Source organism: Cottoperca gobio, chromosome 11 (assembly GCF_900634415.1).
Source record: "Cottoperca gobio chromosome 11, fCotGob3.1, whole genome shotgun sequence".
Classification (NCBI taxonomy): Eukaryota; Metazoa; Chordata; class Actinopteri; order Perciformes; family Bovichtidae; genus Cottoperca; species Cottoperca gobio.
Window position 1 is genome coordinate 1,012,813 of NC_041365.1, and position 13,970 is coordinate 1,026,782.

The following is a 13,970-nucleotide window of genomic DNA, read 5'->3' on the forward strand; positions in this document are numbered from 1 at the left end:
TAGTGATGCTAATCTGTTGTGTCGTTTAAAAACCTGATCATCTGACTGCAGTTGTGGGGTGCGACAAATGGCAACGCTGCAAGTTTAACCACATTTCCCAGTAGCCTTTGGGTGGAAGTTTTCAAAATCATTTACATTTTCTAGGAGCAATATTAGTTCCACTAGTAGAAATTCTGCTTGTCTTCTGGTTTGAACGATCAGAGTGTAATGGAGCAGAAAGAGGGTGGAGCGATGATGGAGTGACTGCTCACTTCAAGTAGTTTTGACATCCTGTCTGTTGCATTAAAACTACATTTCCCACGCTCTCGGTCCACAATGAATCCGTTAACTATGCACTTCTGTTGCGTCATGTCAACAAACCACATAGGCTACCTATCAGCCGTGTGCTCGAGATCAGACTCGACATGTCACCGCTTAAAAGATGGGTGAGTACTTGACTATGACAGTGGACTCACACACACACACACACACACACACACACACACACACACACACACACACACACACACACACACACACACACACACAGGAAGGAACTAAAACAGGCAGCCTCTCTAAAGGTTCCCCTGTCATGGCAGCAACACACCACTACATCGTCAGCGGAAGATGTGACCAACACTCAGACACTAATCAATGCAATACACCCTGGGCATAGCTAGCGGATTACCCGTGTGTCTGGCAGTGTGACATACACACACACACACACACACACACCTCCTCAGACAGCCAACCGATTACGCATCATAACACAGCTGATTTGCCCCATGGGTTGACACTCGCTGTCCAGTCCAATCATATTACCGTCCCCAGCCGGCCCAGTGGTGTGTGTTTGTCTGCGCCCGAGTGTTTACATGCTCTGGGTTCATCTAGATATTGCTGTTGTTTCGTTGCGCTTTCAGCAACATCATTTGTCACAACTTGTAAAGTGTTAAACAAAGTAAAAAAAAAAAGAAGAAGCTGAAGGCAGCGGCATGGAAGACAAACTGTGTCATTGATTGTGACCGGCTAGCAGAGCATTTATTTTCTGAGAAAAAAGGTCACATTGGTAAATACTTGGAAAACTCTGTGAGGGCTTTGACGGAGCACTCTTGGCCTTAAATACATCTATGCACACAAATAGTCCTCTGCCTGAGGCTATTTCAGCCATTTCTGATGATATACCATGGCTCATTTTTCTAGCGCTTCGCATACTGAATCCCCCTGAAATGGAACTGGCCCCTTCCCAACAAATTCCTCATGACCTCTGGAGCACGGAAACACTAAACTCCCTGAAGTGAAGAGAAAAAACAAAACTGCTTGTTTGCCTGTAAACTCCCCATTAAAATGATCTGTGGGCCAAAACCACGCTCCTCCACCGCTGTCAGATTTCTGTTGTTTGTGATGGCAGAGACACGGCATGAAAGGGTCTGGGGGTTTAAGGCAGCTACTACTTTGAATGTCATACGAGAAGGACATTAATACAAAGGACTGAGGGGAAAACATGAAAGATATGAAACACACCCTGTAGTTAGGATCACATTGTGAGATTTACCATAGGGGAACCATGCATACAGGCTGGGATGTAAGTGCAGAAGTAAGATATACACCAGATGGAATCAGACATACACTCAGTCCGCTATGTACTATTTTGGGAGATGGGGAAGAAAACGGTCTGACTTGGCAAGTGTACACATGTGCACTAGGGTAAGCAGTGTGTCCCTGTACATATGGGGAAGTATAGGGTCTGGCACATGTAGAGTGTGGTGACCCACTTTTTTTTGCATCTGGACCTGATAAGTTCCCTCTCTAGCAGTAATTGGAAAGAGATCTACACAGTGACATCTCTATCTGTCTCGATCTGGACTGACTTTCAAACTTGGCTTCAACAGCCCGGAGTTTCAGCCATAATCAGGCAGCAGGGAATGTGCCATGTGAAATGAGAAACACTCTCCTCTCACCATCCTGTATAGAAACATACACACAAGCTGCAGTTTGGGCCAGGGCTGTTTTTATAGCTGCTCTTGGTTTTTTGTGATTTAAGTGGATGGTTTACATTTCATATGGAATGAACCGAGAGCTCTTTCAATCCGTCCCAAAAGAAACTGTAACATTGTTTGGTCTTGAGTGGATTGAGGTTACATGCTGCCATTTATTCATTCAAACAAGTTGTTGCTTTGTAAAAATAGAATTCTTCTTAAAGGTACACTCCTCGTTTTTGTCACAGCTGCAAACAGCCCCTTTAAATCCCTGGTGTTTATTAAAATGGTATTGATTTTAGGACACTATTCTGCACAGTAACTAAGTAACTGCTCAGTAACACCAGAATATGGCAAAATGTGCGTCTTCTCACAAAAATGGGGGCTTCCTGGGCATGGACGGGGGCTTCCTGGGCACAGGCCCAGGGGCCCAACAGGCAAAACTACCACAGAGAGGCAAAATGACCTTTGTCAAGAATATTTTGCTTTTAGTTAGTGAGTTTGTTAATTGCCAAAATCTCCCTTTTATAAATGATGTTGTGCCTGGAATGGTTGGACATATTTGCTTTGTTGCAAGAGTTAGAGGAGAAAATGTCTTTTGTCTGTCCTCATTAAAAACCAGATGATTAGCTTAGCTTAGCATAAAGACAGGAAACAAGCGGAAACAGCTGGCCTGGCTCTGAATAAAGTTGAGAAATAAGACTACCAGGACCTTTAAAAGTCCCCATTTACACTTATCTCGTTTGTTTAATCTGGACACAAACATAAAGAAGAAAAGGACAAGTTGTATTTTCATGAGGAGTTACATGCTGTAAGTATTTCTTGCCGGGTGTTATCTGGCAACCTCACCTTTCACCTCCTGGTAAAACCACAACGTGTCATTTTTACATTTCTGTTTACATGTTGAGTTTCTACACTAAGATTTTGGGACTGATTATAGCAACACATAGCTTTGTATTTGTCCAGTGATTTATGTGAAAACTATTTTTTTTTTAAGGCTTTCTTGTGTGACTGAGGTCGAGAGGAAACTGTGTAGCGGTGCCGATGGAGGATTATCTCCACCAATGTTTGTTTGATTGCCTCTGATCCCTTCAATCTTAGCAAACCACTTTTTCTAATATGTCCGCAACCATAAAACAGGGGTTAGTCCTTTATAGATGAACTGCGAAGACTGACAGCTCCCGATAAATCAGGCAGGCTTTATGGAATAAAACTAAACTAATCCTTTAAAAGACGTGGCCCATCTTCAATTCTCACATCTCTTTGTGAGTCACTGACCTTACCAGGATCCAGTGACCCAGCTAGATTTGACTGCAACTGTCTATTATACTCGTCTTTTTCCCCACAGCTCCCTGGGGCCTCTGGATGTTCACCTCAGGATAAAGACATTGTTAGTGGGACTGAGGTATGTTGCTTTAGAAACTGACTTCCACCACCACACGGGGGTCCCGGGAGAGCCACGCTAACGTTAGCCTGATCTATCTGCCTCACTATTGGTATTGATCCGTGTTTAGTGTCCATGCCGGCACTGGGGAGTGATGATCACACATAGCCAGTCAGACACACGTTGCAGGACTAGACACAAGCCGTGTTAGCGTGGAGGGCGATGCAAGCCAATTTGCCATGCACACACGTATCCACACCTGCCTGAACACACACACACACACACACACTCACACTCACACACACATAGTAGTACAAAATGTTCTCTTTTCACTCCTGCCGCACTGCAGAGACTATGCTGCTCCACTCCAGCAAAAAATCACTTGCAATAAGCTGAGTCGAGCTGATACAGCCACAACAACTGAGCAAAAGATGCCAAACCCTCCCCTCCACGCACACACCTCCTCCCCGACCGCCTCCTCCTCTCCCTCTGCAGCCCAAAGCCAGAGCAGACAGATAAGCAGGCAGCCAGAAACGGACTAATCCTCCCACAGTGAGAGACGTTTCGGATGGTATATGATGAAAATCAGGCAAAGCAGACAGAGAAAGAGAGGGAGAGGGATGATGCATGGGGAGAGATGAGAGGCAAAAGGGGAAAAGTGAGACGAGGATACAGATTAGCAAAATGATGAGGACAAAAAGGGATTTTAAGCGTTATTAGTGTGAAAGGATGGTTAAGAGTTTATTTTAATTCCCCCCTCCCCCCTGTATCCTGCCACCCTTCTGAACCTTTTTTGATAAATATTATTTTTGCAAACCGAGCCCGTTTGCCTGCTTACCAGTCTTTCAATCATTTTCGCCCGTCCTCTCTCGCTATCCTCTCTCTCTCTGCACCCCCCCACCCCCACCCCATCCCTCTCGCTCTCTCCATCTCTCTCCCAGTCTGACTGAGACTGATGTAGGTCAGTGCGTCTGGAGCCTGTCTGGAGCTGCAGAGAGCCTCAGAGCTCCACGCCTGGTCCTCATCGACCCCTGCAGCGGCTGCAGCCGAGCTGAGGACACCGCTCCCTGGGCTACGTGAGGACACAACCAGCCGCCTGACCTGACCTGCCTGGAGGAGGATGCGTCTGCAACAGAGGAGGAGGAGGGAGGAGGAGGAAGGAGGAAGGGGGTGCGGGGTGATATGAGGTGTCTGTGTACCATCGAAGGCTTAGTCAGCGTATGTTGTTTGCATGTGGCTCTAGATGTACATGTAGACAGGAGAGGTAGAGGGAAAGGTACAAATGCAGGAGATCGAGGGGAGATAGGCGCTGCAGTCGTCTTTCTCTCCTCGTGATGTGCAGCACTACACACAGTTTTTTTGGGGGAAAATTTCATGCAATGTTGCCTCCACATTCCCCTTCCTACACACACGATCTCCACACTCTGTGTGCCTCTTTCTCCACTCGCTGCCGAACTTCGTCATGATGCTTTCTGTCTCTTTTTCCAGAGCCGATTCTTCCGTGGATGCAGCCATCGACGTTTCAGCTATAAACCACAGCGACCCGGCACACTCCAAACTCTGATGCCACTTCCCTTTCCCAAAGAATAGAAAGAAAAAACTCTTTCTTCTTTTGCAGTATATCCATTCCTGCGCTGCTGCAAACCGATCCAGGTCTGAGAGACGTCCTCTCCCGGAAAAAGCCGAACATCGAAAGTGTCTGTCCTCCGTTCGCCGTACGTCGAAAGCCCTTTTGATGGAAACCGACGAGTGCAAGGACGAAGACTTTTGCAAAAGAGCGAAAAGCTCTCTTGACGACTTCTCTATCTCCTGCTTCTGCTCTCCTTTCCTTTCCTTTCCTTTCCCCCTCCTTCTCCTCTGCTCTCATTCTCCACTCCTTCCCACTCCTCTGGCTTTTAGACAATGCCCCCAAAAAACGATCGTTGTATCAGACAGTCTGAGTGTAGCAGAGTGCAGCTGTGAGAGTGGCTGAGTGTGTGTGAGCGCAGTGTGTGTCAGCGAGTTTGGTGTGTGTGAGAGAGAGAGTGTGTGTCTGCGCTCTCGATTTGACTCTGCAGCACGTCTGGGTCCTGCAGCGGTACACTGGTACTTAGCTGGCTCTGTCTCGACAAGACTTTGTGTGTGTTTATGCATTTGTGTGTGTGTGTGTCTGTGTTCGTGCGAGTTTGTCTGCATTGCCGTGACACAGCAATCATCTGACCTCCCTCGTCATCACTATCCGGGGCGAGGGTTGTTCGGAGTTCCCGGGGCATGGCGTTGTGGCCCGACCACACCTCCGTCTTGGGTTCATTCATTCATCCGTTTCCTTTCATTTGACTCCCGCTTTTTTTTCCTCACCTTGACCGAAACCCTCTGGATTACAGCGGCGATGGAGGAGAACGCGAGTGAGCCAGCGAGCTCTCCCAAACCACTCACTCTCTTCTTGACAACACATTTTTCATATGCGGTCTCCTTTTTTTTCCCCCCTCCTGCTTTGCAGTCACTCGGTATTTCGCCGTTCATGTTACCCTGTCAAGGACGCTTGACTCTTTTTTTGTCTTTGCATCCATGTGATGCTCGCTCGCTCGCTCGCTCGCTCTTCCTCAGCACCGCTTTCTCTGTTTCTGTGTCTCCAGGATTTCAAAATGGAAAAGAAGGATGGAAAGACAAAGCTGTTTCCAAACATAGGCTTGATCATCAAATGTACAGAAGGACACAGAAGAAGAAGACTCGTGCTCATCAAAAGAAGGGATTCAGGAGGTTCACCTGTACAATATAATGTCAATATATAATCCAACACACGACAGATGAAGGCCTCAAAAAACACAGAAGAGGCTTTTTTATCAGGCTTGTTAGATTGTGGTATATTGTACAGGAGTTCCTGTTTTCTGCTTTGTTAAATGCAGACTTTATAGTCTGTGTAATGTCATTAATAATGGGCTAACGTGCCATCGACCCATCGTGACTCATGAGATCTAGAATCGGCTTTAAACTGACGAAACATTAGAGTTCCCGACGGTCCACACGCCGCCATGTGCTGAACATTCGGTAGGAGAATATGGAGCTCGTGTCACAGTGTCTGTTACTGCAAAGACTTGTGTATATATATATATATATATATATATATATATATATGTTTTTTTATTGCAGACCTACAACTGCTGCCGTGTTTCAGCTTTGTGTCGGGCTCATTCAGAAGTTCTGGTTATATTGTCCACTTAGAGTTATCTTATCTGTCCGTTTATCTGCTTTTAGCCCTGATAGTGAAAGTGTAAGAACAACCCCAGAACGATTGAAGATAGCACGAGGTACTGTGTGTTCCAGCTTATAAATAACTGACTTTGTTAGTGTTGTTGTGTAAGGACTGACAGCAGTAGGTGGGTGATATGGGGAGATAGCCACCTGCACTGTCTGCCACATCCAACACAAAACACAGAGAGGACAAACTGCCTGTAGATGAGTCACACCGAGCCACAGAGAAAAAAGGGAGTGTGTGTATGCAAATCACTGCTTAGTCTTCAGTTTTTCTGTTTAACTGCGGGCTGGAGGGGACTTCCCACTGCTTTTCAAACTTTCAATCCCTGGAAACTCTCCAATTCAGTTAGAGCCTGAACACACACACACACTCACACATGTACACACACATACACACACAAAGGCCTCATTGTGTCTGACCCCGGATGACGAGCAGGCAGGTCAAAGTGGCACGTCATTCATAGGCAATTGAAAAAGGCAAGCACATAGCAATGAGTTGCTCTGTTTGACTGCACGCAGACACACACGCGCTCACACACACACATTTCCTCTTTAAGCTGCGCTCCCCGCATCTTCCTTTTCTATCTCTTCGCCGTCTGCTATCGGATTCTTTCCTCGCTCTTTTACGACACGCTGTGACGACTGTGTTCCCTTTTTGATTTCCTCTTTTCGGCCTCAGTTATAATAAACCCAGCACACTTACACACACACACACACACACAATCACATGCTGTACACTCATTTAGCCCGCAGTTAGCTCGAGGGTTAGCCTGACACGTCGGGTTAATGTTTGCCTTGTTTGTAAAGTTGCATATTAAACACAGCGTCAGTCTGAAATAACGGAGGTTCCTACCTCGTTGTGGCTGGAGTTAACGTGTGTTATTTTGTGTTATATGTTGTTATTTTAAGAGGAACTACGGCAATTTTTTAAATGCATAATGCAGATGGTCCCATAAACTAGAGTTCTAAAACTCAAATTTGTGATTTGATCAAATATAAAGTGCTCCAAAGACAATGAATTGGGAAATATGTTGCAGATGACACTGAGAGCAGCCAGGGGGATGTTCCCAGGATATTTATATATATATATCGGCTATGGAAGTAACATATTGGAATTCTTAATTTAGGTTGTGATCCCCTTTTAAATCATTTCCCTCCTCCAGCTTTAGTAGTGTTGGCGTCCCAAGATTAGCAACATGCTAAATCACATCCTGAACAACTCTAGAAAGGAGAACTCATCTATTTCCTTTAGTGTCTTTACTCCTAAAAATACACCAAATTCAACCCAGAGAAATGAACATGAGGACATCCTCCTCACAAAGCCCACACCAACTCGAGCACGCACCGTACACACACACACACTCGTGTCTGAAGACGTCGCTGTAAGAGCCCCAGTCTCCCACAGCACTCTCTCATAATGACACTATCCCTTTAGGCGTCAACAGAGCGCCGGTGTATTTGGGGTAAACACATGGCTCCGGCATGCTCTGAGAGATGACTGAGCGATAGGCCGGCGTGCTGAGGCTCCGGCGTCACCAGCGTTGCCTGCTCGAGCCTTACATCTGCCAGTGACAGAGTGGAAAGCTACCTGACAGCTGCTTCTCACACATCAGATAAGATTACAGGTATACCTGCTACACCTGTTCAAACAAACCGTGTGTGTGTGTGCGTGTGTGAATGTGTGTGTGTGTGTGTGTTGAGGTAAATAGCACACTAATCCAGTGGCAGGTGTACGCTTGTAATTGGGGCAGCTAAAGACATAGACTGATGAAGGAGCTCATTATTATTTATGTGTGTGATTTATCTAAGCATGGGGGGGGGGGGGTTATGTAAGTGCATAACTGATGTGATGATGGAGCACATGAAAATCTATTCGGACAAAACAATTATTGGTGTCTGGTTCCTCTCTCCTGGCGGTATGTACATGAGAATGAGACCTGGGCCACATTGAAGAACCGCGTCGTTCTGACGTTCTCCGCGCAGGTGGAAGTAGCGCTGACATGCTAGCTTTGTCCAATGTTGTGTATTTTGGCCGTTTTTATTTTATTTTAATGATTTTGAATAGTATGTCTCATGTCACAAAGTCCAGAAGAGTGAATGTTGTATTTTTGATGTTATTATCATGCTGTCGGTGTTTTTGTTCCAGTGCACGGCACAGACCGGCGATGTTGGCGGGACACCAAAAATCGCACATCCGCGCAAAGACAGAAACCGCTAGGCGGCGCTTTTTGATTAGTAATCGCAGGTTTCTGTAATAACGTTTGGTATATGTAACTGACAACATGTAATTAAATATCACGATACAAATCTTAAAAGGCCTTTTTCTCAAAATTTGTTTTTTTTCTCAAATCTCCACTTCAGCAGCTCACACACACACACACACACACACACACACACACACACACACACACACACACACACACACACACACACAGTGATACAAAGAGAAGTTCCCTCAGTAAAAACCTGACTCTTAGTATGTCAACATTATGAAAGTTATCCAATGCACATATTTAATAACATAACGCCTCATTTGTATATTCAAACATAATATTTCAGAAAACCTGTAACACAAGAACCACTTGTCTGTATGTAAGTAATCAACCGGGGAAGTTTCACGGTGATATCTACGAGTTAAAACGTTTACCCTGTTCACATCAAGTGTTTCCCCTCAGCTGAAGGACATGAGTTCACTTTTTATTTATCACCACAAACACTTCAGGCAGTTGAGTTGCAGGATCAAGGGGAGCCTTCACTGCCAGCTCATGACATCACCTGCATGATTTAATGATGGCAGCTCAAAGATTACAGGATGGAGATAAATCCGCCGTGCATGTTAACACACATACGCACACACACACACACACACACACACACACACACAATGTACACCTCATCAGCTCCCTTTGGCTCTAGCCTGACATCTAGCGACACAGGCTGTAATGTGATCCTACACATGGCATGGACATGTTAACATAATGTGTCTGTGAAGGAGGAGGAATGTGTGCATGGTGGAGCAGGAAGCTGCTGCAGAGTGTGACTTTGTTATTTCTGTGTGGCCCTGATACACACTTTTATTGTAATCCTAAGTATTGGTCTTCAGGGTTTTGGTTTACCATAACACACTAAAAGAAAAAAATAAATCATCACCTCACTCTGTTTATACTTCCTGGTGTGATGTAATGGTGTTGTAATGATTTTTTAAATAACAGGTTGGATGTTTTGGTGGGTTTACTCTCTGCTACATCCACCACACTGCAGGCTGACTAATATGTTGTGGCTGCTTTTTTGTTGTCAGCATTTCCTTGCACCCCCTCCCCCCATTAGCCATAACCTAAATTTAGTCAATACTCATCCACATAAAAATAATGAAGTTCTAAGTATATCCTTGCAAGCTTCTTCTCGCGGGATAAAGGACACTGTGTTCCTTTAAACACACACTCCAAGTTCGTCTTTCCTCTAGTGGAGTCTGACAGGAATGAGGTCAGACACACCGATCCTCATTGCACATTATTATTATTATTGCCGTTTTTTTTATTCGGCCAATGGGAGCCCGGGGGGAGTGGCTTGACTGAAAAATCGGGATGGAGACAGACGCTGATTGGCTGTTATATCTCGCGATGAGGGTATAAAGCGGCGAGGTTCTCGTTGTTGTGTTTACAGTAATATTACAGAGCGCTCAGGAAACAGGGAGACTATGAGACAGCGCAGCAGCTCCATTCAACCACATGGTTCCTCAACCGCACAGACAAGCTGCGCTGCAGACAGCCAGGTTCACATAAGGGACTTGCAAGGCTGTTGCCCACAGCGGAGCGTTTTGAGGCTTGCAGGTCGTGTTTTCAGCCGCACAGGCAGTTGAAAGTTGCTGTTTACTAGTTTCGGGATTTATTTCTTGTTTCCGTGAAAGTTGAGAGACGAGGCGTCTCCGAAACGGCCTGAACTGAAGAGAAGAGACTTGGATGAACTTTTTGCTCTGGTTTTAAAGCGCCTGAAATAAGAAGAAGTGAGGAAATATTTTTTGTGAAAGCCGAATTGGCATTTTTGTGCACTTGAACTTTGTCAAAGCACTGAACTGAACAGTGCTTTCCAGACACTTTGAAGGACAGGATGGTGCAGCACATGAGCCAGACAGAGAGCGCCCACGCTCACTCTCCCGGCGGGGACTCCACGGACACGGGAGAAATGGACTTGGAGATGGATGTGTCTCCGACCCCCGAGTCCCCCTCATCCGGGGTGCGGAGCGACTTGGCGTGGTGCAAAACTCCGACGGGACACATCAAGAGACCCATGAACGCGTTCATGGTCTGGTCTCAGATTGAGAGGAGAAAGATTATGGAGCAGTCGCCGGACATGCACAACGCGGAGATCTCCAAGCGGCTGGGGAAGCGCTGGAAGCTGCTGAAAGACACAGACAAGATCCCGTTCATCCGTGAGGCGGAGCGGCTCAGACTCAAACACATGGCCGACTACCCAGACTACAAGTACCGGCCCAGGAAGAAGGTGAAGTCGGGAAGTGGAACAAGTAAGCAGGCGGACCGCGGAGAGAAGAGCGGGGAGCGCAGCGCCAAATCTGGCGTGAAAAGAAGCCCCGCGTCCAAAGGAGTGAACAGGACGCACAAACAGGGGGGCCTGAAGAGCGCTGCGGGGCAGGACTACGCGTCTCCCGGTGACCACCAGGCGCTGTTCAAATCCAGGTCAGTGTCTGGAGCAAGGCAGATCCCGGAGAAACGCAGCGGAGAGGCGAGGCGCGGCCACATGTTCGGCGGTGCAGGCAGCCTGGAGAGCGGGCCTCCCTCTGTGGGAGTCCCAGCCAGTCCCACCTTGAGCAGCTCGGCGGAGTCCAGCGACCCGCTCAGCCTGTACGAGGAGCAGAGCCCCGTGGCCAGCGAGTCATCACACACCGCGCGCCTCAGGTACGCTCGCGCCTCCTCTCCAACACCGTCAGCCTCTCACTCTTCCTCATCCGTGTCATCCTCCTCATCAGATGAAGAGTTTGAAGACGAGCGGCTCGAGCTGAACCCCAGCCCCGGGTTTGAGAGCATGTCCCTGGGAGGCATGGGCTTCTCCGACGCAGAGCTGGACCGAGACTTGGACTGGAGCTTCGGGGAGTGCGGGGCGGGGTCTCACTTCGACTTCCCCGACTACTGCACCCCGGAGGTCAGCGAGATGATCTCAGGAGACTGGCTGGAGTCCACCATCTCCAACCTGGTGTTCACCTACTGAAAAAGGAGAGGAGCCGTGACGCCCCCCCCTCCCCACGTTTTGAACTGATCAACCCCTACAGACAGGCGCGTGCGTCCTGACCAGAATATTTCCGCCATTCTTTCACTAAATAAGGGAGAGTGAAAACAGGGAAGAAAAGGTGGCCTGTGTGCGCGTTGAAGCCCAGGTACGCGCCGCTCACAGACTTGGACAGCGCTCAGTGCGCTTGACGGACACGCGCAGACCGGGGGAAATGCTTAGTTTGCATTTGGACACGGAGGAGGAGTGAATGTAAGCAGAGAGCAGTGAAACACACGGACTTCAGCTCAAATGTTCAAACCAATCCGCAGAGGATGAGGACTGAGAACGAACTTTGAATCTTAATGTTATTTCGGGTCGGGACAAAGGGACATTTACTGGACAGCTCGTCATGTTGGGTTTTGTTAAAGATTTAGCCAGTTCACATTGACCATCAAGTTTCTATTCAGGTGTAGTTTTCTTTCCAAACTCGAAATAGTTTCAATATCAACACGCATGCCCTCCGAGATAAGGAGGATTTTGTTGTTGTTAAATGCGTAAAAATGTTCATTGCTGCGTAATTACGCAATGTGTGTGACCATAGGACACAATTCACTATCACCAGCTTCTCTTTCAACGGCAGGACTTAAAGCAAAGACTGACTCCAAACTTCAGAAACCCTTTTCTGAACCTTTTTAAACACTCAGTGCACAATTTCAGGACCAATGTTCCCCGACGCGCATCCTTTCTGCCTAGTGCTTCAACTTTGTAGTTCCTCTGTGTCAGATGACGTTTTTTATATCGATGTATTTATACCGGCCAAACTTTTTTATACATAGAAGTATTGTTCTCGTACAGGTCTCGTTTGTGTTTGTGCACATACACCTGTCTGTATCCAGCGCGGAAGGGCTAGAAGTGTATCTTATTTAAAAATGTCTGACTTCTCTCACTTTTAAGGAGACTTGAGTGTGTCATGATTTTCTACTTGTATTTTTGTACAAAATCTATAGAAAGGGGGTTTCCAGCGAGTGGGTAGCCTACAACATTGTTGTTTGGGTCTACATTGGTGTTTAGACATGCAGAGGGGGGTTTGTTTGGCACAATCTGACCTCACACAGTGTTTACAGTATTTACCCACATGCTTCTTAATGGCACAGTGACTCCAGTTTCACCAGCGAGTAAACAAGGCACCACTGAGACTCCCAGTCTGAGTAGTGACTGTTTCCAGTACACATAGACCTGAACGTATACGAGTGAACGATCCCAGAGAGTCACTGTTTGGATAGAGCTAATACCTCTGTGTGCTTTTTTCTTCTTTTTTTTTGTTATCAAGATAAGTTTTATTTGAACCACTGGATGGAATTTCACACTCATTCCACTTTGCCTAGACTTTGGAGGGAGGGAGATGTATGAAGTGCTTCATCTGTTATTGCGCAAATTGCATCAAAAAATAGTATTTAATCTTTCTGTACCTGTTGGCTAAGTATAGCAGGCTAATTGTTTTCCTATATTATGGCATGGCAAATAGCATTTGTATTTCAGATTCAGGTATATGTAGCTATAGCTGTTGTGTTTAAGATTTTTAAAAGAATAATAACATGAAGATATTTATGTAAACTGACTGTACTATAAGCAAAGATTGTGTGTTTTATGTATGATGATGATCAACGACAGGCACTAGGACAGCCATCTTTGGACATCCTTATGTTGAAGATGATTGTGGTCCAGGAGTTTCCTTTTTTCTTTTTTTACCTTTCCAGACATCTTTTCTATTGTCCTTTTTTTCATTTGTGCAATATGCTGTGTATGATCATGTTTCGTCCTATCATGCCAATATCATTTGATGTTTATAGCTCAAAACCAGCCAATGTTTGGGTCAATCACTGCCTCTCAGACCTCTGTACAGATTGTCGTTTTTTTTTATTTGTTTTTCTTTTCTTCCAAGAAGGAAATAAAATCAGCTGGAACTGAAAAGTACAAAGTGTTTATTTCTTTTTTTTTTTTTTTTTCTTCCATTATCGGAACCTTTTCAAAAGATCTAAACTACATCCATGTCTGCAGCCGCTGTGAATAATGAGGAGATAACTGGAGCAGTCGCACGCATTGACGCCCCTTTTCAAAGGTGAACGCATGCTCTCACCTTCATTATCACATTCCGCAGCTAAAGCCTCATTCAA

At 46.1% G+C, this 13,970-nt stretch overlaps 1 protein-coding gene across 1 annotated transcript; it reads left to right on the top strand.

Annotated features, from left to right (window-relative positions):
- Nucleotides 1-10,246: 10,246 nt before the first annotated feature.
- On the top strand, nucleotides 10,247-13,770 carry sox4a (SRY-box transcription factor 4a). The gene has a single exon (XM_029442463.1). The coding sequence runs from the start codon at nucleotides 10,681-10,683 to the stop codon at nucleotides 11,794-11,796; it is 1,116 nt and encodes a 371-aa protein (XP_029298323.1). The 5' UTR covers nucleotides 10,247-10,680; the 3' UTR covers nucleotides 11,797-13,770.
- Nucleotides 13,771-13,970: the final 200 nt, after the last annotated feature.